The sequence below is a fragment of the Fusarium keratoplasticum genome, chromosome 5 (genome assembly GCF_025433545.1).
Source record: "Fusarium keratoplasticum isolate Fu6.1 chromosome 5, whole genome shotgun sequence".
Lineage (NCBI taxonomy): Eukaryota > Fungi > Ascomycota > Sordariomycetes > Hypocreales > Nectriaceae > Fusarium > Fusarium keratoplasticum.
In genome coordinates, this window is record NC_070533.1 from 3,271,902 (window position 1) to 3,298,229 (window position 26,328).

General features: G+C 54.9%; 7 protein-coding genes across 7 annotated transcripts; 3 read left to right on the forward strand and 4 right to left on the reverse strand.

The window, feature by feature from the left end:
* Nucleotides 1-655: 655 nt before the first annotated feature.
* NCS57_00765800 (uncharacterized protein) lies at nt 656-2,695 on the reverse strand (the record flags this gene model as incomplete). Its single annotated transcript, XM_053057501.1, has 4 exons — nt 656-716; nt 770-1,280; nt 1,329-2,370; nt 2,441-2,695. 4 exons carry the CDS (start codon nt 2,693-2,695, stop codon nt 656-658), a joined length of 1,869 nt encoding a protein of 622 aa, XP_052913696.1.
* A 991-nt stretch (nt 2,696-3,686) lies between these two features.
* Nucleotides 3,687-4,440, forward strand: NCS57_00765900 (D-aminoacyl-tRNA deacylase; the record flags this gene model as incomplete). Its single annotated transcript, XM_053057502.1, has 5 exons — nt 3,687-3,693; nt 3,790-3,968; nt 4,024-4,066; nt 4,146-4,339; nt 4,402-4,440. 5 exons carry the CDS (start codon nt 3,687-3,689, stop codon nt 4,438-4,440), a joined length of 462 nt encoding a protein of 153 aa, XP_052913697.1.
* Nucleotides 4,441-6,390: 1,950 nt separating this feature from the next.
* NCS57_00766000 (Peptidyl-prolyl cis-trans isomerase D) lies at nt 6,391-7,565 on the forward strand (the record flags this gene model as incomplete). Its single annotated transcript, XM_053057503.1, has 2 exons — nt 6,391-6,748; nt 6,805-7,565. The coding sequence occupies 2 exons, from the start codon at nt 6,391-6,393 to the stop codon at nt 7,563-7,565; spliced, it is 1,119 nt and encodes a 372-aa protein (XP_052913698.1).
* Nucleotides 7,566-8,514: 949 nt separating this feature from the next.
* Nucleotides 8,515-12,252, reverse strand: NCS57_00766100 (uncharacterized protein; the record flags this gene model as incomplete). Its single annotated transcript, XM_053057504.1, has 1 exon — nt 8,515-12,252. The coding sequence occupies one exon, from the start codon at nt 12,250-12,252 to the stop codon at nt 8,515-8,517; it is 3,738 nt and encodes a 1,245-aa protein (XP_052913699.1).
* Nucleotides 12,253-17,123: 4,871 nt separating this feature from the next.
* On the reverse strand, nt 17,124-18,317 carry NCS57_00766200 (uncharacterized protein; the record flags this gene model as incomplete). Its single annotated transcript, XM_053057505.1, has 1 exon — nt 17,124-18,317. The coding sequence occupies one exon, from the start codon at nt 18,315-18,317 to the stop codon at nt 17,124-17,126; it is 1,194 nt and encodes a 397-aa protein (XP_052913700.1).
* A 2,809-nt stretch (nt 18,318-21,126) lies between these two features.
* On the forward strand, nt 21,127-21,750 carry NCS57_00766300 (uncharacterized protein; the record flags this gene model as incomplete). Its single annotated transcript, XM_053057506.1, has 1 exon — nt 21,127-21,750. The coding sequence occupies one exon, from the start codon at nt 21,127-21,129 to the stop codon at nt 21,748-21,750; it is 624 nt and encodes a 207-aa protein (XP_052913701.1).
* Nucleotides 21,751-22,172: 422 nt separating this feature from the next.
* Nucleotides 22,173-23,906, reverse strand: NCS57_00766400 (uncharacterized protein; the record flags this gene model as incomplete). The annotated part of the gene is made up of 4 exons (XM_053057507.1): nt 22,173-22,758; nt 22,812-23,044; nt 23,115-23,406; nt 23,560-23,906. 4 exons carry the CDS (start codon nt 23,904-23,906, stop codon nt 22,173-22,175), a joined length of 1,458 nt encoding a protein of 485 aa, XP_052913702.1.
* Nucleotides 23,907-26,328: the final 2,422 nt, after the last annotated feature.

Genomic DNA, 26,328 nt, shown 5'->3' on the forward strand with positions numbered 1-26,328 from the left:
ACGAGATGGGCGTTGGGCTGAGATCTCACTGAGGCGGAACACATGTGGACAAGATGGCTTTGCACATGTTGGCGCACCGGCGAAACGGGCCTCGGGCCTCGCAACCGAATCTGGGGCTGTCCTATGGTCCATGTCAACCACACCATTGAGCCGTCTGACAAACTGCTCTCTGCGAAACAGTTCTCAACGAGGCGAGAGCCTGCTGCAAGAGCCTAGCTGGCAAGCAAGCCACGCATGCACCACACCATACGCTTCAACTTGAGGCATACATACGCATGACCAGCGGGACAACCCACACGTGTGAAGACTCGTTTCTCAGGGCTGCGTCGCCCGACACTCGAAAGGTTCCATATTCATATCTCAAACACTGAGGTTGCTAACGCCCCATGTAGCCATTTCGCACATTTACCTGTCCCAGAAAAAGCACAACAAGCGGCTGTAAAGCGAGGACAAGGGAAGAGGAAAAAAGATGAGGCTACCCCATGATACCGTCCCTTTTCCCACCCTTGTGCTCCCCATGAAACCCGCCGAGGGAGGCTCAAAAACCCATTGTACAGTCAGCCATATCCCGTTCCGTTCCATATCCATCTCTCTCGCGCAACCAGAATTACCTGCGGGGCAAGCCCTGTCCCGCTTGGTCAAGGAAAGTAAGGCATTAGACCTCGTCCTCGAGAAACTTGTAGGCAAACTTGAAGTCCGCTTTTCGTCGGTTCATCCTATCATGTTGTCAGCACGCCTCACAACAAGGGGCCACTGGGGTTTCGCATACCAAGTGCTCTCGTAGTCAAAGAATCGATACGTGCCCTGCTCAAAGTCCTCGGTGATGTTCTTGGGCTCCTCGTGTCGCTGAAACCATGTTTGATACTGCTTGTGGAACCGCCAGCTCTGGTCCTTGAGGGCCTTGGCTGCCAGGTACTGTTGAGGAGAGCCTTGCTTGTAGTAGAAGACGTAGAACAGAGTGTCAGGGTCAATCTTGGAGTACAACCGCGGGTCCTCGAAGATAGCAAGGGGCTCACGGGGGAAGCCAGACACTGTAGGAGGCACCGGGACGTCGGGCCGGTATGACCGTGGCACATCGGCGTCCTGGACATCTGGGCAGGTTCCTTGACTAGAGGTCATGATGCGCAGCGTTGAGGGTGCCGAAGGGGGTGCCGGACGCTTCCTGGAAGTCTCATACGTGTCGACGAGGTCCTGCAGCGATGAGGGCAGGTGGTAGATGCACTCCTCCTCGGCCTCCTCGATTCGCTTGACACCATTGGAAGCACCGTTTGTTTGGGGAGCTAGACGATGGTCAGCTGAGGGCTTGTACGGGAGATTCGTGTACGTACGCTTTGGCGACTCGGTGGCTTCGGGGACGGCGGGCTGCTTGCCAGCAGCCTTGGATCGCTTGGACGGCTTCACGGGGACAGGGACAGGTACGGGCTCGGGCTCCGCGGCGGTGATGGCAGGTGTGGACTGTTTGGACTCGGCTTGTTGAGACGCGGGCTGGATCAGAGATGTTGCGGGAGAGTTTGTCGCGCTTGTTCGGGACTGCGGCAGCGGTGATATACTCGACGACGCGGCGCCGGGAGGCGGAGGTAACGGGGCAATACCCACGTTGTTCTTATCGCTCGCGGCGGCCGCCGCAGCTGCTGATGCGTACTTGAGGCCCTCCCCGGCCGGCCGTGTAGGTACTGATGCTGGTTTCATCGGTGGGCCGCCTGCGCTGCCGTTGCTGATTGTTGTTAGAGGAGCATGGAGGGTAGCGAGAGCAGGTAACGGCGACTTTGTCTGGGAGGATGCCCTCCGCGTTGAGTCGGCCTCCTTCTGCGCCTTCCTCGACAACAACTTGGGGGGCTCGATGTCAGCTGCCAGATCCTCCTGCACGGATTGGGTGTCGAGGGACGAGTTCTTCTCGTTGTCCAGGCCCATGCCGTAGGTGCCTTCCTCGTCCTCGAGGTCCAGCTCCTCGTACATCTCCTCGTCCTCGATAAAATCCTCGTTCATGCCGTCCGACACGTAATACCGGATGCTCTCCTCAAGGTCGTTGACCTGTTCGGGTTCGACGCCGCCGTTCTCGAGGGACCTGCGGATCAGCTCGAGCTTCCCTTGATGCCACTTGTGTCGTTCGATGACACGCTCGACCTCGGCGATGCGCTCGGCCTTGGCGCTGTTGTTCTTGCCCTTCTTCATGGTGGCCTGTATCGACTCGCCCTCGGCCTCGAGAGTCTCGATCTGCTGCTCTAGGTCGTCGACCATGCTACTTAGGAATTCGCTCGCCTCAACCTTGGCCTGCTCTTTGGGGTCGAGCTTGGCGGCGGCTGATAGGCCCTCCTTGGAGTATGCCTTGGTCTTCATGGCCTTTTCCACTGCCTTGAACTTTTCCATTTGCTAACCCGACCGGTCAATAAGGTGTTCTTGTTCTTCTCGGCCTCTGTCAGTAGCAGGCAAGGGGACCAACCGTCTCGATCAGCTTCCGGTGCTCCAGCAGCGGAGCCTTGTCCTTGATGTCGTTGCTAGCGGCCCATGTTTTGATCTGGTCCCTCAGCCGCTGGAGCTTCTTGATCTCGCGCTTGAGGTTGTCCTCTAGTTTGTCCTTTTGGGCGGGGTTATTCGACTGCTCAATCTTCTCGTAGATGGCACTGAATTCGGTGACTCCCTCAGCCACCTTCTTGAAGCACTTGTCGACTTCTTGTTGCAACTTTCTCGCCGCCATTGTGATGGGAGCGATGGAGCCTCGCGGGGGCGCACACGGGGTTCAATCGATGGGGTCGTCGTCGGTGTCGGGGGGGAGGGTTTGGTGATGGTTCGTTCTTTGTTCGCCTCGTCTCGTCCGGCTGTGGGGGATCTTGAGGGCGGGTGGCTCAAGGGCGGAATGGCGCGTCGCGTGGCCGATCCAAGGGTGGAGTGGATGGTGCGCGGCGCAGGAATGCGGTGATGGACCTCGTGAGGCCAATTCGGGGGTCGTGGGGGATGAAATGCGTCGAGAGAAGCGGTTCTGCTCGACTTTGCTACGTTGATTGAGGTGGGAAATAGAGTAATGAGGCCAAACAGCCGCAGGCGCGCGATTGGCTGACGTACCGCGGGTCACCTGGGGCGGGGCGCGGTTAGATGCCGAAACCTGTTTGGGTGGCGATTCAGGCTCTCGGGATGCGTTTGCGGCAGTGCGAGAGACGCGACGCTTCCGTGATGCAGTGTTAACTTGTGATACAGGGTTAAGTTGTGGAATTATTGGGTTTCAGGGCGTGCGTTGCGGTGCAGTTAAGGGATTCGCTATCGCGGGATACCTGAGGTACTGCTGGATGACGTGGGGTACACGAGGCTGCCGCTTGGCGTCGCTAGCACTAGGCGCATCTCACATGACACGGATTCACAGAAGCTATTGGAAGACGAGAGACGGCATGCAATGTATCTATCCTCTGTAGACTATCTTGTATCGGGCAGGAGTTGACAAAACATTTCGTGTTTGATAAGAGATAATTCAATTTCAGGTATTTCAATATCACAACCGTTTTTGCCCTTGCAGTCGCCGGTGACTCATTTCCGGTTTCATCAGCGTTGTCCACTTGTCGATGCCAAGACTACTACTGCTACTGGCTACTGTTATAGAGCTCGGAAGGGTTCCCGATCTTGGTTAAAAATTGCCCGAGTCGACAACTCAGCTCAAACATCTCGAAACGGTCAAGAATTCAGTTACATAACCAAATATGAAGGGTACGTGCAGACAAGACCCCCTCCCCCGTCTCGACTGCGGCGCGGCAGTCGACAGAGGTGAAACGGCTGAGGGGCTCACACATGACACTCGAGCAGTCATCCTGCAGCGTGTGCTGTCGGCGTCCGTGACGGTGGACAAGGAGATGATCTCGTCCATCGGCAAGGGAGTCCTCGCCTTTGCCGCCGTGGCCCCCGGGGACACGGAGAAGGAGGCCGACCTGATGGCGGCCAAGGTCCTCCGGATGAAGCTCTGGGACGACGACGAGGGAGGCAAGGTACTTACTTGAGTGTAGGAGGGGAACATGAACATGATCTGACAGCGGAGAGCAGTGGAAGCGCAGCGTAGCTGACATTGAGGGCGAGGTCCTGTGTGGTAGGTTCAGCCCAACCCTCCCATCCCATCCCTCCTAGCAAGCCACGGTCGAAAGAGACGAGCTGATGCTGGGATGCAGTGTCGCAGTTTACTTTGCTGGCCAGCACCAAGAAGGGCGCCAAGCCCGATTTTCACGGCGCGGCCAACCCGGAGGAGGCGCGGCGGCTCTACCACTACTTTGTGCAAAAGGTGCGAGTCGGGTACCAGGAGGAGAGGGTCAAGGACGGGCAGTTCCAGGCCATGATGGAAGTGGCTCTCGTCAACGACGGACCGGTGAGCCTATTTTCTTTTCTTTTTTTTACTCGAGAGGCTTTGTTTCGGCTGACGACGAGCAGGTTACTCTAGAGCTGAAGAACGGCGCCAAGACCGATTAAGAGACAACGAGACCGAGTCGATTTCTTTTTTCTTCCTTGTCTAGAGGATTCTATAGAGAGATGGCGGGAAAGTTGTTCATTAGGCTATAGAAGTATAGAGGAGGCTTGCTGGGGAGGAAAAGTGTATGTGTGTTTCGGCCGCAAATCTTTAATTAGAGGAATTTTGTTTTAGATGGGCTAGCACCAACAATCACAGACAAGCTTGCGTTACACAAGAAAAAAAAAAGAAGGTGAAACTTCACATCCAGCCTGCTTGCTGCAACTTGACGCAATCATTCATTACCCGGAGGGACCGGCCTTTGGAAAAGGTATGGGACGGCTCAGATTCTCTCTGCTGTTTATCAAAACGGCAAGACAAAAGACAGACATCACCAACAACAACATGGGCTAAAGACAAACGATTGGCCGATATGTAATCAGGATCTGCATCTCGCGTCGCACGCAAGCAGAGCCTTTTGCTTCTTTTTCCTTCCTCTTTTCCCTTGCGTCCCCCCATCCCCTTCGGAGAGCCGGCCTTGTTGCCGCCTCAGAAAAGGTTGGCTCGCAAACGGCTCAGGGTAGCATTCTTGTCTCAGACCTGAACAGAAAAAAAGAGGGCACACAGGTTCACCACTGGACGACTCTCATCAGACCCAGGACCAGGGGTCTCTAGACTGACAGCCCGGGGCCCAGGGGCCAGCGAATCAGGGGTCTCGGAGATGTGTGCTGGTTTGCTTGCTTGCATCTTCCCTCCCGCGGAGCGGACTGGACCCTGTTGGGCAGATTTTAAACAGCCCGCTCCGACCTAACGCTGGAGGAAGCAAGTAAGCCCTGTTGCGTGGGTGGTATTGCGTGCCGTTGCAGGCGCATCGGCCGCCCTATCCCCTGTCCGGTTGCTGACGGGGGTCCATGGTTAGGGAGGTTCCACCCGGGAGCGGCACGGGTGTGAATACCCTCCCGTGAGAGAGAGTGAGAGTGAGAAGATGGCTTTTAGGACTGCGTATGAGAGGGAATGAATGTGTCTTGGCTGTAGTGATACCCTTGGTTGTCTGAAACATCTTACAGTTTGTCTCTCTGCCTCAAAAAGAAATCCAATTGTTCTCCATTCATGCCAAGACTGGTGTAACAAACGAGTCGATACTGATTCACCATGTTGCATTTCGGGGCTTGATATTTGATCCCTCGATAGTAGCTGTATAGCCTTGTCTGACCGGGTACCCCCATCTCCCCCCGGTCTGTCAATCAATGCTTTGTTGTCTCTTTTCTCTCTCTCTTTCTCTTCAAGTTGCCGTTGATGCTTGCTTGCTTACGTCGATGAGGCTTTTCCTTTCAAAGGAGCTGAATCGTTTGCCCTTGTATTTTGGGGCCTCTCTCTTCTCTGCCTCGTCTCATGTCACCCGGCTGAGCTGGCTGTTGGCCTCTTTTCTCTTTTCTCTGCCAGACAAGAGAAAGGAAAAAGAAACGACAAGCAAGACCACAATACCCCGCATTGCCCCGAGGCTGATGTTCTCGACTTGGTCCGAATCTATTTCGGAACCACTTTGCTTGCTGGATAACACAGGGCGGCCAGGTTCTTGCTTCTGCCCACTAATAACCAACTACAAGTACAAGTACAAGTACAAGTACCACACAGCTCTCTGTCTCTGTCTCTCGGTTATTCTCATCCTCTCGAGACTCAACTCAAACCTGTGTCAGAGAAACAACAATAACCCAGTCGACTTTACCCACTTATAAGCGCACGATCTTGGGCTCACTTGCATCGCGACTTTTCCGGAAGTGGAAAGGAAGCTCCCCTCTTCTGTTGCCTTCTCTCCGATTCTGCCTCTGCCCCAACCTTGAACAACTCGGACATCTAATAATATCTACCTTACACTCTTCCCCCACCTTGAACCTCAATCTGACATCTACACTCTCCTTCTCTCTCTCTCACCCTCCCCCGCCCGCTCTCCCTCCGTCTACTACAAGCTCATCATGGCGTCCGAAGGCGATTCCCCCGCGCGACCCCGCGTCTACTTCGACATCTCCCTCGGCGGCAAGCCCGTCGGCCGCATCACCATGGAGCTGTACGCCGACCTCGTCCCCAAGACGGCCGAGAACTTCCGCGCCCTGTGCACCGGCGAGAAGGGCATCGGCAAGTCAGGCAAGCCCCTCCACTACAAGGGCTCCATCTTCCACCGCGTCATCAAGCAGTTCATGATCCAGGGTGGTGACTTTACTGCTGGTGATGGCACCGGCGGCGAGTCCATCTACGGCAACAAGTTTGACGACGAGGCCTTTCCCAAGAAGCACGAGCGCCCGTTCCTCCTGTCCATGGCCAATGCTGGGCCGAGTATGTTACAATGATACCCCGCGATTTCTCACTCTCACGTACTGACCCCTCCATAGACACCAACGGCTCCCAATTCTTCATCACCACCGTCCCCACCCCCCACCTTGACGGCAAGCACGTCGTCTTTGGCGAGGTCCTCAACGGAAAGTCCATCGTCCGCCAGATCGAGAACCTCACCACCCAGTCGGGCGACCGCCCCGCCAAGGAGGCCCTGATTGCCGACTGTGGTGAGCTCAAGGGCGACGCCGCCCTCGCCGCCGACGTCAAGCAGCCCGACGCCCTCGGTGACCCCTATGAGGACTTCCCCGAGGACTGCACCGACACCCTCGACGCCCCTGCCGTCCTCAAGATCGCCGCCGCCTGCAAGGACTACGGCAACACCGCATTCAAGTCCGGCAACTTCTCCCTCGGCCTCGACAAGTACCAGAAAGGCCTGCGCTACATCAACGAGGAGCCCGAGCTCGACGGCCAGCCCGACTCGCTCAAGGCTGAGCTTGAGGCTCTCCGCTTCTCCCTCAACAACAACTCGGCTCTGCTCAACATTAAGCTTGAGGCTTGGGACGACGCTGTCCGCGCCGCCTCGTCTGCCCTCGACGTCCGTGGTGTCAAGGACGCTGATCGCGCCAAGGCTTTCTACCGCCGAGGCTTCTCCTACATTCGTCTCAAGGACGAGGAGGCTGCCCTGCGCGATCTGACCCAGGCCAACGAGCTTGCCCCCAACGATAGTGCCATCACCAGGGAGCTCAACGCCGTCCGGACCAAGGCCGCTGCTCGTGCTGCGAAGGAGAAGGCCGCCTACAAGAAGTTCTTTACCTAAACACTCGAGATTTTTGCAAAGACGAAGAAAAAGATATAGAAGGCGCCTCTGTTGCCGAGGGAGGGAGGGAGGGAGAGCAAGCATTAAAATCGGCGATGTTTTGAGACATGACATGGAAGCGGGGAGGAAATCCATCTTTTTTCAAGTTAACAGCACCTTGTCAGGGACAGCGGGCAGGAGTCGGCGCCGAATGAGATACCATCCAATTACAATAAACCACATTCAAAGACTCGTTTTACGTGCTATATCGAGTTGTGAAGTCGTTGCTTCCAGGCTTGTTCATGTGCATGTTGATATATATCCATCCCCTGACAAGCACAACTTGGGAACAACTCTTGGGCATCACAATAGACATGCTCCGTGTCTGTTCTTTTTTGTCTATGGACCGAGGTACACCAAATAACCCGCCCCAACTTTCCCATCCCAACCAAGTCTTTCTTTGACTACCTAATTCCATGCAAAAGCTCCCAACTCTTCTATTCAACCTTTGCGCGAGAAAACTGTACCGAAACAACAAAGTGGTATTTCCCCTGCCTCACCAAGCCACCCGTGGCAAACATAAAAAAAGTGTAGACAACATTGCTCTCGTTTCACCTCATGCACCCTTTTGCTTTGCCCCTGGATTATGATTCCAAGGGTGATATCAGGGTGACGCATGAGGTGAAAAAGGGGGCCAATGTTCCAACCATACAAAGGAAAGATAAAAAACGCCTCGCATGTGAGTAAATCATGTTTGCCAACCTCACCGTATCCCCACATCCCAATGCTCGTGTTGTTGATATAGGAAAAAAAGTTGTGGAAGGGGGTATGAGACAAGGAAAAAGGGGGGAAATTGTGTGCGTGGTATAAAAATGGTCCTTTCTTCTTTCTTCATCATCAAGTCGTGAGGCTATAGAGAGAACTAGCTCTCCATCATGCTGTTGTAGTGCAAACTGTCATGTCATATCCTTCACTTGTTGTACCGTGGCTCCTTGGACTCGGGGCTTTCTCCGCGGCCGCCGATGCGCATGATGCCGCTGAGAATGGTACGTCCCATACGTCCATTCTTGGCCTTGAGCGTGCTGCTGGCGCTCGCGCTCGCATGCCGCAGACCACCAGGCTTGCGGTGCTCCCAACCCTCTCGGTGGTGCCGGCGGTGTTCCTTGCTGCGTCGACGACTACGTGTCGCCGTGTTATTGCTGTTGTCGTCGGCAACCTCGCTGCCAGAGCTGCCTGGAGTAGGCTCGTAGACGTCATTCCAGGCAGTGGATGAGCCACCATACGAGATGGAGAGCGACTCGATCAGCGATGCCTGTTCCATAGACTCAGTCAGGTCGTCTGTGGCTGCGTATGAGGCGCTTTCGTGAGCGCGCTCTGTCTCGACCTTGGCCAAGCAGGCATCAGCACGTTCCTGCAGAGCAAAGCAGACGTCATTGAAGGCGAGGAGTTCGTTATCCACCTCGTCCTTCTTGTCGTCAATTGGGTTTGCATCCACCCACAGCTTAACCAGGCCCGCCAGGTTCCTCGTGTCGTCAATCAGGTACGGAAGGCTCGGGAAGCCCTCCTTGGAGGTGGGACTGAGTCGGCCAAGGATGGTGACGGGCGTGCTGTAACCTGCGGGAACAATGATTGCGTTGCGGTCTGCAGGGATGCTGCACACCTGATCGATAAAGTCACGGACAGCTTGTCGCTGTACGTTCAAGAATCGATTCATTGGCTCCATCCACTCCTCTCGCTTGCCAAATGTCGATAGGTTCGCTAGCTTCTGCAGGGCCTTCGCAATGAGAGTGAACGTTCGCTGCGCTTGAGGTCGAGGGTGGTCACGTAGAAGATTGAACAACTTTGGTGACAGAATCGCCGGGCAGATGAACCGAAGGAACAGGAAGCCAGACACTGAAGTATACGTGACGGTACGGAGAAAGTCACCGTAGCGATCCTCAGCAACAGCGCGGATGTACTTGAGAACATGTCGTAGCTCAGGGGGAAGCCGGTTGGCCGAGTTTGCGATGCATTTCCATACTTCAGTCGTATAGTGGATCAACACAGTCCAATGTTGATCAAGATCTCCCTCGTGAGGGGTCTTGCTGGGATCCACCTCGCAATTCGGATTTATCTCGTTGATCTCAAAGAGCTTCTCTTGTAGAATGTCTTCCAGGTACTCCTTGCCCAGGCGTCGCATGTGAAACTCGAGAGACTGGGTAAGCAGCGAATTGCCTCGGAAAAGAAGATTGGCTTCTCCAGCCAGAGACTTGCTCATATCTCGTACAATGAGCTCCCGATCGGTTCCCGAGTCGATAGAGTCGTTTGACTTGAGGCGGCTGCTAAATCGATACTTCTTCATCGAAGCCTGGTTTCCAATGCCGTCGATTTCGTCTTCTACCAGGGCCATCAACCACTCGCTAGCAGACCCTGAAACCTGAAAGATGTTGAGGAATAGCTCTGATAGTCGTCGCAGTTGTCCCGGTAGAGCCGCAGAAACCTGGTTCGTCAAGCCTGCGGGGAAGCGGTGAAGTATGTCAGACAGGGGCTGGTATTCTTTCGACAAGAGTACGACGTGTTCATCATGTGTCACTCTGATCAGCATTTGTCCAACAGACTGGTGTTTCTCGTCGTAGATGTGAAGCCATTGCTCGGTATCCTTGCCGCGCTCGAGCTGCTCAAGTGAAATATCAACAGCACCAACCACAAACTCCTGCAGGTTTCGAGTTCTGGGCAGTCCCACAGAAGCTTGGAGGAGATTGCTCGAACTGTCGAGGTTGCCCTCCACCCTCTTCAACACAACAGATAGTAGCGGTGTCGTTGGGGGCAGATCGGTAAACTCGCACTCCTCGCGCCAAAACGGATTCTTCGTTCCCGTCTTGGTCGTGGTTCTCGCTCGAACTTCGCCATCCAGTATAACTTCGGCTAGGTAATTGCCGACCAGGGGATCTGGCTCCGGGCGTCCCGGCCTCTCTGGTATGGGTGTTTCAAACCCACTCGGCTTGGCCTTGATCTTGGCTTCTGTAACCCTGACGCTGATCGTCTTTTCGAGTCGGAACACCTCGCCCTCGTACTCTGATTCTAGATCGTCCAGCTCCAATATTTGGGAGGCGTTGGGGTCATCGAGCTTGTAGATATCCGGCACCGCATATGCTCTCAGGAGACACAGCCAGACCTCGAAGTGAACTCTGCTATCGAGAGCCAGGTAGACTGGCCGGAAAATGGAAAGATGTGTAGATGTAGATGCGTAGATGGGGAAGATGGCAACGCAGTATTCCTCATCAAGCACTGTTCGGTCGAGCTGCTGGACGGCACACCGTGAGAGTTGTGAGAGGTCGATAATGGACAGAACAGTAACGTCATTCTCCGTCAGCAACTTGAATTCTCCATTATCCTGGAGAATGCATGAAACTCTTCTCCACGAGGTAGTCGGTGAGCGGAGATCCCTAGTCGAAGGCCGCTTAACGATTGCCCGGGGTGAAACGGCGAGGCCCTTGTCCCACAGCATAACCTTTCCAACCTTGATGATGTTCGTGGGCCTGTGCTTTTCTTGTGACCAGCCATGTCTCCGGAGCTCCGGTCTCATCGGCGATACTTGGCTGGCTGGTTTACCGTTGGTGAGCTTCACGCCGGTTGGGCGTAGCTGTTGCCAGCAGAGCAAGGCTGCCAGCCATAGATCAAACTCTTCCGTCACCAAAGGGCATATTAGAATTTCCACCGGAGGTTGGAGACACACCAGCTCCAGACACTCCTTGGTCAACTCAGGATAATCCACGGGGAGGACCCTGCAGCCGCGCAGATCAGATACCAGAGGGATATGGAACGGGCCGTTCTGACCCGAGTCAAACATGAGACATCCCTTTTCCTCCTCGATATAAGCCACGCCGCTGTGCCATGGTCCTCCCGTCTCACCCTGGTACTCGATTTCACCGCGCATCCGGCCGCATAGTGTCCTCATTAAGAGGAGAACCTTGTTTGCGTCGTCGGTGGCGATGGGTAGCGGTAGCGAGTCGACTGTCGGCGGAGGCGAGATAAGAGGAGAGGTGGGACGAGACGATTGCCGCTTCATAAGTCTTCGGCTATTTTTCTTGTCCTTGGCGGCTGCTATCGATTCCCGCACGGAGATAGCAGAATGGTGCAGCGAGTCCAGCGAACCGGACTGCAGCTTTGGTTCGTCTGTGGGATGTAATGATCCCGAGGAGCTTACGCTACCAACGCGATGTCGCTCTGAGGTAGGAGGTACGCTCCTCTGGGCTAACATGGAGGTGTCCATGGTGCGCGTCCTAGGCCGCAAGCTGCCGCTCGTATGTCGCAGATGCCGCGGGGGACTGGATTCGCTGCTTTCATACGATTCACTAAAGACATCATTGAATATCATGCCCTGTCGCCTCGAAGGGCCCGAGGGAATGGTCCGCGGCGAGCTCTGCTGCGAGGTGGCTCCGCGGGAGGACTGCTGAGAGTCCCCAGAGACGCTGAGGGTCGGTGGCTCGACGGGCTCGGGGGTGACTGCGCGGATGGTGCCGGCGGCGTTGATGAGGGTAGATCGAAAGGCGGACCTCAGATTGGAGGCGCTCGAGCGCTCCATTTTGGGGTCGCGCGGGGGGTTGAGCTCGGAGCTCGAGGTCTGATTCCAGGTCAGAGAGTCGCTAGAGGCGCCAGGTCGTAAGTGGGCTTGTCCGTCCATATCCAGCGGTGGCAAGCCTATGCCATTGCCGATCCACATCTGCATGCGCACGCTCGTCCCGCATTGAAGACCTGAGGAGGAGGGAGGAGAAGTCGGAGGAGGCGGCGACGACGATGGTGGGCTGGACGTGGATGTGGATGTGGATGCGGATGGTGCTTGTTCCTCGGATCGGAGTGTAGTGCGGATGGCGTATAGGTGAGGTTGTATTCGCTATCGCGTGGGGTCTGACGGGTCTCGGTGGTCGGCTATCGATGTCGCAGCGGCAGAAAAAAAAAAGAGGTGTAAATTATCGCAGCTGTCGTCGTTGCCGGGTTGTTGAGAAAGAGATCCAAATGGCACAATCACCGGTTGCGGGGAGGAGGGCTTAGTCTCGGCAGAGAATGGCAAGCTGAGGGGAACGCGCGGGACCGGCAGCTGAGCATGCTCATCTGCACTGCACGACGGACGGACAGGACAGGACGGGTTATGAGAGTGATGTGATGGATGGATGGCAAGTCCCGAGACCAGACCAGACCAGATCAGATGGGACGAACAAGAATACGCGTGCGCGCTCAGATAAAATGGCCGTCGTCAGGTGGTTTTAGGAGGGATCGAAAATGTGCGGTGAGTGGCCTCGACTTGTATGATACAGCACAGCACAGCACCGCACTGGACTGGACTGGGACTGGGGGACGACGGGGAGGGAGGGGGGAAAGCTGTAGAAATTACTACACCCCGAGGCCAGGCCCGATGGATGGATCAAATTGAATCCAATGTGAGCGAACGACGGGAGTTGGGGTCCGTGGGCGTGGGTTTGGTTCGGTTTTTGACCCGTAGGTAGAATAGTCTAGGTAGCCCAGGTCGCCACACACGCACTTTCAGTAGCTTCAGTCGAGGTACGTTTCAGCGCCAGTTGGAAAGGCCAGACGGAGCCCATGGATGATAAACCCACAGTCAAGCAAGCACAGGCTCAAGCGCAGGCACCGGGTTTCCAGCCACCCCCGGACGGGACGGGACAGAGCTTGCCTCTTGTAGTAGTAGATGCTTGGGTAGTGAACAATGCCCTTGTTAGGTTTGTTGCCCAACCGAAGCCAACTGCCGGATTGAGCAAGACTAGATGTGATGATGTTTGCAATAATTCCAAGAAGCAAAAAGAAGCAAGAAAGGAAAAGAAGAGAAGAAGTAAAAAATAAAAAAAAATTAAGAAAAAGCCAGAATCTCTCGTCGACTTGCTTATTCCGTCTTGGCCTGGCTTCGAGAAGCGGGGGAACACAGCAAATGACGGCTTTCCTTGCCGATCACACAAGGGACTCCAATGGAACGCCATGCAGCCCTCTTTGGCTTTTTCTAGCAGCCTAGGCCTGCTCTGCCCAGAAACTTTTTTCTTCTTGTTTCTCCAGAAACCCTTCTGCTACGGAGTACTGTTCCACGCTTGGAGGGGGAAAAGAGGCGAACGAGGGTGCCCCCCGAGACACCAAGGCGGGCCGTAGCGAGATGCTTGTCTAATTATCTAGTGGTTGTTTTATTAAATAATCGCCGAGTCGCAGCAGAAACACAGACCGGACAGACACCACACCAAAGAGGGATCGCTAGCACCAGCGACGACGTTATCGTCAAAATTGACCGGGGATAAGAACCCGGAGCAGTGGAGGGGGAGGAGGAGGAGGCACGCACCAAGAAGAGGCCCTGGTCCCAGTTCCCAGTGGAGCTTGGAGATGGAGCACTCTTGTTCCATCCCCTTGTTCGGGATGGAATTGGACGAGGTTCCCTCTGTGACTACAATTACCTAGGCATTTCACTCTCTTGCATTGACTCGGCGGAGCTTCCGCTCTCATGGATCACATCAGCAGTCAACCCCTGAGGCCGCCGGATCGAGCCCTGAGACGTCGTCTAGAGGCAAAAGTATAGAATGTTCCGTCAGCCCTTCTTGTTTCTGCCATTCGTTCTCGTGCTACCCTACCACCTCAGACACCGCCCCTCCGGGTACTCTAGCCACTCACCTCTCGCCAAAGCACCCTTCCCTTGGACGAGGTTTCATCCCATGTCGCCTGTAAGCCCAGTTTGTTTCTCAAGAGAGGAGCCCACGGCATCCGCCGCCAGTGGGGGATGCTACCGTCTTTCGTCACGGAGCAGGGATCCTCGGATGGTTTCTTCCCCCCCAGCAAATGGCACTCAATGCGTAAAAGATGGGTCGAAAGAATAATCAGGAAGAGACACATCACAGAATCTGCAGGACAATGCTCGTCTTATTATGGCAGAGGCTTTTACCCCCCCTGGCCCCAGCTCACGAGGCAGGCAGTCTCTTGTGCTAAGACGAAATCCCAGCACGGCCACGGGGGCCGCCGGGAACAAGGGACCAAGCCCATCATCGTCCAAGGCCAGGGATCCAATCTCAACGTTCACTAGCCTCCAGCGGGATGAGGAGGGTCGACTCGACCCGCGTTACATGGTGATTAGCCCTGACAAGAGCTATAGAAACAGGGCAAAAAAGAACGCTCGGACGTTGAAGAATGAAGAAAAGAAAGAAAAGAAGAGAAAAAAAGAAAACATCCTCCAGACGGGGCAGGATGTGATTCTTCCCCGATTCACGCAGGAACAAATGCGACTGGTCCGTTTATGATATCGTGCCTTTTCTTGACTTGCTTGCTTCTGCATCTTGCACTCAGACCTGAGCAGCCGCTAGCGCAAGCCGGGCAGGGCCTTTTCTTTTGTAACATCGGCTCTTTGCCCCGTCTCTTGTCGGTGGTCAGCAAGGAAAGTCAACCCAGTCTCTTGACTAGCACCGGCTTTGACGGCCGATTGATTTCCCAAGATAATATCACCGGGCGCGATATGCGCTTCTTGTGCGGGCAAAAAGAAAAGTTGTTGGGCCTACCCTCTACAGCTCAATGATGGCCTCGGCATTACTCTCCTGGCTAGTGGTAATAGCTGGGTGGCCTCAAAAGCCACGAACCTGACCGTTTCCTATGGGTGATCAGCCTCAACTCCAGCTCTCACTCACATTGCCTCGTACTCTCGTGACTAGCGAGCCCAAAGTTGCCTGACCCTACCAAGTACATACATGCTCCAAAAGCAATGTCGATATTCTCCTGAAGATCTTGCAACAGACAAGAGCACAGTGTCGAAATCACCTCGATCAACCCCTGAAGAAGATCCAACAAAGCCACGCGACAAGAAAAGAGACAAAGCTGTTGGCTCTGTCCTGTCCCGCCAGCATGGAACGCTCCCACGTGTCGCATCTTGGGAAAAAAAAAAGGGCCTCAAATCTTGCTTTGAGGGATCTCACCTGTCAGGGGTTCCCCTTTTGCTGCATTTGCTTTTTTAATACAGAAAAAATGCTACTGCAACAATGCAGAGCTACATTTACGCGAGAGCGCATCTTCCCGCTCAGATCCTTATTTTCCTTTTTATTGCTACGGTTCTTTTCGTCCGGTTTTTTTCTTGGAGGCCACCCCCCTTGATCAACCTAACCGTGTGATATTCCAGCACCGAGACAAGCCAGGGGGGGTTTAAACTCTTCTTGTTGCAAGGAACATAGAACCAACAAGGGCGATGAACCAATTACTGGGGGTTCCTAAACATAGATTTTCCTTTCCCGCCAAGCCCACCTTATCCCAGAAAACAAGAGAGCGGGCGGGCCCATCTTTGCCGTGAAAGAGGTCCTGGGCAATTAAGCACAGCCCATCTCTCGACCCAAGAGTCAGCGACATCAGTTCATACAGTTAGGTAGGCAACGCAGCACACAGGCAACCAGAGGCCCTTACGCAAACCAGCTTACCATTACACACCGCTCCCGTTTGGACAGCCTCAACTGTGCTCCTGGCGTCCGCCCCAACATGTCCCTCCTGAAAGAGGCCCAAGATATCCATGTCTCATGTGGTGCCACACCACCGGTTCTAGCCCACCCCGTCATCCACATCATGAAAGGCAAGTCGAAATGGGTGTTGTCTGCCTGCAACATGGCATGGCATGACACGGCTATGAGTAAACTCGGCATTCCGTGTAATCGCGGAGCCCTTGACCCGGGACGAGAATCTCCCTCATAATCTCGGCAAACGCGAACCCCTCCCCGTGTCTGCTCGAGACTTCTGTGCTTGTGAATAATGCTTTTTTCCTATTATTGTCGTGAGCTTCCAAAGTATAATGTCCTTTGTGGCTTTCACGGATCAAGCCTCAGCTGTCAGAGATGAGTGATAGACTCGACGGTCTAGCCGCGTCCGAGCCAACTTCCTCATGACATGTCTGCAACAGAGTCAATTCATCAGGGTCTCGGCTGTCATATCTCCATGTTGTCACGATCCTGCCGCTGATGCCCATATCTCGCCTTTTGAATCTGTAGTCTCGGAAAAGGACGTGGTTGTACTCATTTTCTGTGGCGAGGGAAATCCCTTGTCGGCGTGCCAAATATGATATTGGATACATGTGCAACATGCGCCTGTCCACCACCGTCACCATCCCCCCCTTTCCACTCCTCTGCTATGAACTGCAATCGAGGTAACGCAAAGAAAAGTCGGCCGTTACCTCACTGCTATCACAGTCTCCCTGACGATACCGCTTTCGGAGGAATAAAGACGTAAAAGTAAATTGACGAATTGATTGGACCTTGAACCATCACCTTTCATCTGCAGAATATTTGCAGTTTCCATGATAGCAAAGGACAAACGAAGACCAAGAAAAGTATAACATGTGCGTAATCCCGGTAGTGCGCGTAGAGTATTTCGACGCCTAACGAACTTTCTCTTCCAACTCCCAATTGCCAGATTCCAGAGTCCCCGATGCTCGATCGATCCCTATCAAAATGACGATCCCCGTAGGGTATCGTGGTTGAAGTGAATAATGTGAAGTGAAATCACCAAATAGTAAAAGTGCTGCAGCTGCTGTGTGGATATCATCTCGTCTCTCCTCATCTGCTCTACCCCCTCCATCTCATATCGCCCTTAACGAAGATTGGACCCCTCGATCGGGCTTGTGGGATGGCTGCGGACATTGCTCAGATCGGTGCTACCCGTCCGTCGGAGAGCTTGGCTCATGGTCTCAATGTTGAGGTCGTTTCCAGCAACGCTGAGCTTGAGGTTGGCCGTGCTGGTGGGACTTCCCAGAGGCTTCCGAGGCGGGCTCAACTCAATACCCTTCATACTACCGGGGTTGCTTGTAGGAGGGCTTGTCTCGGGCCCCTGGCTCGATACTGGGGATCGGATGGGCGAGGGAGATCGGTTGACCGCCGCTGGCAGAGATGTGAGCCCTGCGAGGTGGATGCTGTCACGGGAGCTCGCAACGCCCGCGGGAGGGTTGTGCTCGGCCTGTACAACATCGGCAAACGAGATGAAGGATAATCGGCGGACGTCGGAGGAGTCGAGAGACCCGTAGTTTGAGGCGTTGTCGGCCGAGACAGCATCTCGGTCGGCAAAGGAAGCGAGCTCTGCTGCCCACTCACTGGCCGACTGGTCGTACCATGGAAGGCCGTTGCTGGCCCCCGTAACCGTCACGGCAGCGGGTTGATGCGAGCTGTGCGTCACAATCTCCACCGTGTCAGGGTCAAGCTTCTCATTCGTGATGGCCTCGGATGCGTCGTCGAGCACGGGGGGGATGTAGTTTTCGGTCTGGATATGCGTCGGGATCGCCGGGGAGTTCGGCTTCAGTACGGTGCTATCCTGGACATCACGCTCAAAGATCTGTGACGTCGCAGGGGAGGAGAGTCGTGGGGAGCCGCTGAAGCCGCGGCCCGGAGACGAAGGCAGGACGAAGGCCTGGTCGCTGGGCGCGCTCCACGCTGTCGACGAGAGCTTCGAAGCATCTCGGGACATCAGAGGCGGGCTCGCGGCGGCCGAGTTCGAGTTTGAGGGAGTCTGAGACTGGGACTGGGACTTGGGTTCAGATTGGGATTGGGATTCGGGCTTGGACTCGTTGTGGGACTCGGACTTGGTGAGAGACGGTGTCTTTTTCTTGCCGAAACCGAAGAAGCTACGCTTCTTGCTCTTGGGATCCTTCTTAGCGTCTCCCGTTTGGCTGTCTGGCTCCGTCATGAAGTCGCTAGCTCGAGGTGTCGAGTCGCCTAATCGCTGGTCGTCGGCGGCGTCGACAGGGGCGTATGGGTCACCGCGGGTGATGGGAGCTGCTTCGGCGAGGCTCATGTTGATGGATGAGCCAACGTGTAAAACGGCGAGAAACGATGACGGTGGCCGTGGTTGAAGGTGCGTGGCAGGAACTTTTGGCCGTGCAGAGAGGAAAGTTGTCTGGGTGACTGACTGGAAAACAAGGTTGGGTTAGTGACGAGGGTTGGGAATGCAGATCTGGGTCGGCAAGCGAGAGGAGCAACGAGCTGGGACAACAACAAGAGAGACCAGGAGGAAAATCTCGAAATAAAATATCACAAAAAAGTTCTGTCAAAGCGGCCGTGCGGCACTGAGACCTAGAGTGACGCTGCCCTTCAAGGACGGGAGAGACATTGAATATTAGATGCTGCACATACCTAGAGGCTGTGACCTGTAACAGTCCGTAGCTCCCGATCCAACACTCGAGGCAAGACCCGCTCCGGCCAGCGCTAGTTGTTAGGGACCAGCTAATCACGGCAGTGCCGTTGTCCGTTCTGCCGCCGTCTTTTGCTTTGGGCTTGCTGGGTATCGAGGTCCGGAAGGGGGAGCCACTCGGAGGGACGAGTGACGCAATCAAGTTAGTTGGACGGCGGTCGGGACTTTCGAGGTTCCAGGTCAGGGCAGGTCGATCAGGTCAACGAGGAGAGAACTTGTGAGGTCTTGGGCGTCGACAAAATCCTCGGCGGATGCAGCCCAGGTTTAAAAGCCAGACAGCCCCCGTGAGATAGCGTGGTGGATTTAGTGGATGCGAGCCTCAGAGGGCAGGGCGGCTGAGACTGCTGGGCGCGCTATTGCTGCGGCAAGGAGCCGTTAACTCTTGCGGAGGGCGAACGACGCAAGGTTTGTTGTTGTTGTTGTGTTGTTAGTGGTCGTTGCTTCTGCTGATTGTCGCTCGCTTCGTCAGCGACAGGGTTTCTTATTGTCTGTTTGCCGTCGAGTTAAGGGAGAAGAAGAGTCAAAAGACGGGAGTGAGAGAGGGAGGGGGAAGAATTGACGGGAAGGGCAGGTAAGGCAGGTAGGGGCCCGACGGCGTAGGTGGCTTTGGAACGTCGAGTCTCGTCAACCTCTGAAGGATCAGCGCACCTTGAGCAAGGCACGGGATCAAACGTGTAGCGGCAAAAGATTGCACTATCAAGGCCACTATGGGGCAACTGTGAGTCGTACAGGAAAGTGATAACCCGTCAGGCCTGACGAGAGATTTAATTCCAGAGCTCGAGCTTTTGAGCACGAGACGAGAACATGCGGGCGCCACGAGGTTCCCGACGGACAGATGCTAACAACACCATTTGTTTGATGGCATCACAAAAACCTGCTTGGAACCAGCTTCTAGGCCATCATACACGACATCCAATGCTTCTAGGCCCAGCCCAGCTCAGGCTCGGCTCGCGTTTTGCAATTCTACCGCTCTCCAATCCTCTGTTGGCCCGCTGCGCCTTGTCCATGCCCATGCCCTACTCTCTTACATCTTCGGCACCGTACTGCATGAATTGATATGCATAGGTTGGACATGGGAGCATCTCGTCAAGCAAGTCATGCAAGGCAAGGCACAGCGCACATCGCACAGCCAACCATGCCTCGCCCAATATCCCGTGGAACCCATCCGAATAAAAAAAAAAAACAGCCAGTGCCGTCCCAAAAAGCAACAACGGAAAGAAATGGGCCACGACTGACTCCCTATCTCAGATGACCCCGATCCGATGGGCTGAGATCGGGCTGGGTCGTCGCGTTATGCCTCACCTGTGTTGTGCTGTGCTGTGCTGTGCTGCCAGCTTCTGCTTACACACTCACACAGCCTCGACAACATGCGGTTTCTATTCCAGTACCTGATGCTTTGCTCGTCATTCCTCTCCATGTCCAAGGTGCATCCTCTGCCCTGTTCTTCCCTGTCCTGCCCTCCTTGATCCGGTTGGGCACTATCGGTCATCTTGGTCACATCCCTCATCACATCCCCCCTCTCCCGCCGTCACCAACCCGGCGACAGCCCCGCTACCAACTATGACCTCGTGACAACTCCCTCAGGGCTCTCCCTCATCCTGCCCTGACGGAACAGCACAGAATAGGCTAATAAGGGGCAGGATCCGCACATGCTGGCAGCCGAGCTGAGTTGCCCACGAGGGGGCCAAGAGGGAGCCTGCCTTGCTTATCCCTCGTTTACAGTAGTTTGCTTTTGGCTCCCGAACAATATCAACAACACCATGAAAGGTGACATCTCAGGCACGTTATTGGGCTTCCCCATCAGTCACTGTCCCCGGGCTCTCGAGCAGGACCCTTGCGGCAAGCCCCCTTTTCCCCTGCCGCAATTCGCCACCGATAAGGGGCCGTTTGCTTCCCCGTCCCCCGACTTCCCGGGGACAGCAGATCTTGCTTGATTGACCGACATGCTTGCAAATGAAACAAGGGCCTCGTCAGCTTTGGGATGCGTGAATGCGTGGCATTGGCGAGCGTGGGATGGTCAAGCCACAGAGGGGTTCAGTGACCAGCCACCGAGGGGCTTGGCTGGTCTCGACGTCATCGGCCCGCCGGTCCTGAGCTAAGCTCTAGCCCGCCGGAAATTTCGTGACTGTCATGTGACTGGGCTGGTGATCTTTCACGTGACTATCTCAACTCTCCAATTTTAGGTAAGCAGGGCCCTTAGGTAAGCGTAGTGGCAGAAACTTCAGATCTTTGACTTCAATGTGCTCGTGAGGGTCCAGCTCCAGACCGTACGAACGTCAATTGCCGCGGCCAATCGCCCTCAGCCCGGTCAACGAGGCTCTTGTGAGAAGTTGTCATCCTCGTCAACCCTGCCACTACTTCCTCCTTACCTCTCGTCTCGACTCCCCGACGACACTCAACTTCATCGGCCACAATGGAGTTCCGAAGCCTCGCCCGACCAGCCGCCCGGCTACTCAAGTCCCCCGCCTCAGGGCTCCCTCTTATTCCTAGCCGCGGTCACAAGACGACGGCTCGAACGAAGCGGTCACTCAAGATTGCTCCTCACGAATCCTTCCAACCCGACCGAAAGACCGCCTTTCCCGCCGCCGACTCTATCATCTACAACCCCCCCGCCTCCGAGGCCTCTCCCCTCCATACGCCATTCCTCTTCCTCCCTCCCAATGATGCGCGCCGAGCCGCCATCACACGCCTTCGTCACACTCCCGGCTCACCTGTGGCTCCTCCCGCCGAAGGCAAACTACCTCCAGCAATGAACTATCATCGCCGAGACCCCAACTACAACCTCAAGGCTGCCGACATTCAAGAAATGAAGAGACTGCGAGCGGAGGACCCTGTGACCTGGAGTGTAAACAAGCTTGCTGAGAAGTTTGGTTGCTCAACAATCTTTGTCAAGATGGCTGCGCCAGCGCCGGCGGGACATCTCAAGGCCCTCCAGGCCAAGCAAGAGCGGAGAGAGGCTAGGTGGGGTGCTATCCGGACCAAAGCAAGGGAGGATCGCAAGCGGAGGACAGAGATGCTTTACCGCGGCGAGTTGTAGAAAAATTATTGCCGAATACGCCAACGAGGGCAGCGCGGCGCAGCATAGGTGGAACGGACCTGTACAAACATACGAGACCGTCCGGGGCACGTGTAGGATTATGTGTGGCGTGAGGAAGCGCGGAGAGATGCGGATCTTTTGGAGCCCGGGCCGCATGGGCAAAATCACTTTGTATAACTGCCAAATACCAAGAACTCCCCAAATGCAAGCAAACAGCCTTGTGTATTTTACCCCTATTGCCAGGGTCTCTTGTCACCCCGCCACCACGTTATTATCCATGGATCTTGTATGCCATTCAAATCCCCGAGAGTCCTCTTTATACCGAAATCAACCTATACGTAACTGCTGTATTCAACAGCAAAAAAAATCATGCACCTTCCAGGTGCAGGTAGATCCACCCCCATATACTATAAAAATGACCACTAAATTTCTTGTAGATCACCTCGACTTGACTTGAACTCATTCGACCTCGTGGTAGATGTCGACGTACGGCGACTACCTCCTGGGCTCGAAGACGATGATGAAGGCGGCTCGTTGAGGTAGTCCTTTTCGCCGGGGATGACACGCCAGCACCAGCCACACCAGCTTCGGCGCACGCCCCGGACCTCTCGGCCCAGCACGCGGCTGCCGCTGCCACGCTCATCCTCCCACTCGGGGACACAGTGACCGACACGCACCATGCGGACACGCTTGCGCTTTACGATGCCGCCGATGCCCTCGATCTCGTGGCGCAGGTAGCCCGGGCCGAGGGACGGAGACGGTGTCCGCTCGTGGGTGAGGCGGAGCTCATCGATGAGTGCATCCACCGGCGCCGGGTGGGTCGTGCCGCCCGGAGTCGCAACGTTTCCGTCCCGGGCGTCCTCGGCGTCGCAGTCCAGCTGCTGTTCGCGCTCCTTAGCCGCACAGCAGTCTGCCTCGCGGCCGCAGATGACGCCTCGGTCTCCCTCGCCAATGCCAGTACCGAGACCTCCGAGGACCTCGCCATACTGATTTCGCCAGCGCCAGATACTGAAACCGTTGTTAGTCTCACGCAGCTTGGACAAGGGGCAATAGCGACATACCGTTGATATTCATGATCAGCACCGCGGATACTTCGTCCACATGGCTGACATAGCCAAACGCCCTCGTCTGCACATTTGCAAATCTGTCGCGACACAGCCTCTGAGGAGACGGGAAGGCCAGGGTCCAGAGGGGGTTTAGCGAGGGTTGCTATCGGAGCGTGGACGCAAGGCTTGCAGAGTCTCCTATGCCTCTCACGGAGAGCGACAGGAGCCGGTGGCTTGATGGCACAGTTCTAAACACGGCCGGTCAGCGTCTGCATTACGGCCTAACAGCTTCGGCTGCTCGCAGGCTCATGCACGTACCCTGCATATCACTTCGCCGCATCTACGGCACTCGCCAACCATGTCACGGGCGCAGTCGCCCGACTTGCCGTTGTAGCTGCGGCCATCCTCCATGTAGAACCAATTGCCAGCGCGAGCGCGGTAGCGAAAGGTCTCGGAGCCATCTACGGGGACGCTCTCGTTACGGCAGTGGAGGGTGGAGGCAAGGAGGATGGTGCGGTACTGGAGAAGGCCATAATGGATGAGGCGGCACGTGCGGGAGAGGGCATCGAGAGTGTTTAGGTCGATGGAGGAAGCGACGGCGACGGCGATGCTAGGTCAGGGGTCAGTATGAGGAGTTATCATGACGGGTACAACATCAGGACGCGAGGCGCTGGCAACATCTCATGATGGGCGGGACGGCTTCAAGGAATGAACCATTGAGGCATTGGGCATCATAACAAAGAGAAAGGGGGCTCCAACTCACGGATAGATCTGCATCGCGTCCGTGACGGGCGCCCTGAAAGTGGAAGAGTCCATGGTGCCTATCGGCTCTGGGTTGTATAGGGAGTGCGACCAAGGTCCATTCCGGCCGTTGGCGGACAGCAGGTGAAGCTTCTTGAGCAGGAGGAGATGCTGCTCTTTCTGGGAGAGCTGCTGCAGCTGGGGGTCGGCGTCATGTTGTAACTGTAGCTGACCCGGCATCGGGACCGGCATGGGCATAGGCGGCGGCGCGGCGGCCTCATGATGAGCTCGGGCGCCCCCAGCACGAGGACCACCCGCAGGGCCCGCCCCAGCGTCTTCCTCGTCGTCCAAATCCACAAAGCGCGCCATGGCTGGGGCTAATTTTGACTTGTCCCTTTCTTCTTTCCCTTCTGTCTCCTGTTCCGTACAGTGTGAGCCCTGCCTGTCGCGGTCTTTCTAACCCCAGGATCTGATAAGTAACGGGGGCTTCCGAAGCTTGGCCGATGCAGCCCGGCGGTCGAGGCAAGCCGGGGAGCGGAAAGTAGCCGGGATAGAAAGCGGGACTTTTTTTCAAGCGGGCTAGAACAGGTGCAGGATAGGTGTGTGTGTGTGAGGAAGGGAGAGAAGAAAAAGATGGCTGCTTCGCCAAGAGAGAGACAATGTTTCTTTTTCCCCGAATCAGATGTGACAGGCAAGGGTTTCGGCTGCTGATGGAGAGGTGAGAAAGTGGATTACCGAGTCTTGTGAAGCGGGGAGAAGAAGACGGACGAGAGGAGAGGAATCTGACGAGGGTTCAAGATACAGGCACGGAAACAGCCATTGCGGCCAACGAGAACTACGGTACAATCTGGCGATACGTCAAAGGCTCATAGATTGGCCTCCTGCCAAGGTCAAGGTGAGAAATCGGCGATTGCGAAGCTGGCCCATCTCTTCGTCAAAGGTGCGTCACTTGATCATGGCCCATCGAGAGTTTGCCGGTTCTGACGAGCTAGTATCTGTAGGGTAAGGTACAGTTGAACCGTGCAAAGAGCCCATCATGGATAACAGCTTCTGAACAAGCCCCTCTTTTTGCTTCCATGGTGAGAAGCCCAGGAACCTTCCCGGTGAGGTGCTTTTTTCCCCTGTGATCTCAGCCCAAGCCAAGTGGGCCCGTGACTTTTGAAGTTTTCCGTTTTTTCCTTTTGAGGTACGACAATAGGGAACAACAGACCCGGCGGTCTGCGAGCTGCTGTAAGCCACTCTTTCTGTACATATGCTGCCCCGTGGCTATGCGAGAGCGCGGGGGTTTGAGAGGCTCCCCTGAGACTGGTTGCCCCACGCGTTTTTTCTCGTCATGAGACGAGCAGATTTCACCTTTTGGTCCCTGTGTTGCAATGCAGCCGGAGCAGGACGCGGCGTCACCTACCAGATCGCAAAACGAGATCTTTTCTCGTTACGTACACCTCATTCCTATTTTGATCGGATATCCGAGCAGTCCCAGCAGATAGTGCGAGTTATTTAAAAAAGACACGGCGCGTTGTTAAAAAAGCGTCCGATCTCGGGGCGGTCATGACAATCGCATCTTATCAATCTAATCAATCTCTGGACCAGCCTTCCCCAGACAGGAGCTGCTAATAATATCCCCCCGTCAAGGTTCCTTGGCGAGAATGGTCCCCCCAAATTTCTAGACTGGGATTGTTCTGTCTGTGGCGCTGTTCTACCCTTGACATTCTACGAGAAGTTTCCTTCTCTGCGGGTTCTTCTGCCGAGGATGTGGAGATTCATCTGAGAATGTTGGGTAGTCTAGCCATCTTCAACCAAGATGAAGAAATAAGTTGGGATGACACGTCTTCATTGTCCCATATTTTGAGATTCCAACCTCTCTCTCGTTTGCCACTGTGTCCCCATCTTTCACCCATCCTCTTCCCTCCCCTTGACTGTTTCACTTGCCGCTTTGCTATGCTTCTCTTTCCACCGCCTTGCACTCTAAAAGATACTGATTCGTGTTATTTAACGCCATATCTGCCTCGAATTTGTCGTTGTTTACGCATAGCATCGGGCTAAGTACTTACCACACTAAGTTCCCATATTCGTTGAACGCGTTCGATCGAAACTACGTAACATTCTTAGTTAGAGAAACGAGTCGCCAAACCCCCAGCCTCTACCGACTTTGCCAATCATTGCAATGAGGTCGAACTGTTAGATATCCGTGAAAACGTACGGCGCTACTTCATGAGCGCATTACCCTACTCCGTATATTAACACATAGTTTGGGTAAAGAAGCACGTTCTCGAAATCTGCATGAAATAATTCCTACCCATTTTGTGCAAGATATCTCACGAAAACACAGTAGTGTTGTAGAGGTCAGACTGATGAACAAGGAAGCAGAATTGGGACACTCTCGCCTCAGGCTACTATCCACTCCAAGAATCGCGTTGTTCGTCCGCGAGGTACCTGTGTGTTGAAGACGAGCAGTGTCAAGCTATCGTTCATCACAGCAGTGAGCTTGTGGAGTTGATGCACTCTGTTTCCCAGAGCTTTGTCACATCGCAGTCCACTTTGTCCCGGAGTGATTGTACTGACATCCAAGATTCTCCAACTTGAGCAACAACTGAATGTATGCACTCACAAGGTGCTTGGGCTTTCTTCACGTATTACCCATATCGACTCTGATTAGACGCAGCGTTTTATTTGGCTCAGACCTTCACATTTGGTTACCAAGTTAGGCATGAACTGCGTTGCGCAAGTACTGGGCGAGGGTCGCAAGGCCGATACTCATCTTAGGCCGAGTAGCTGGCATCTAGTATAGATA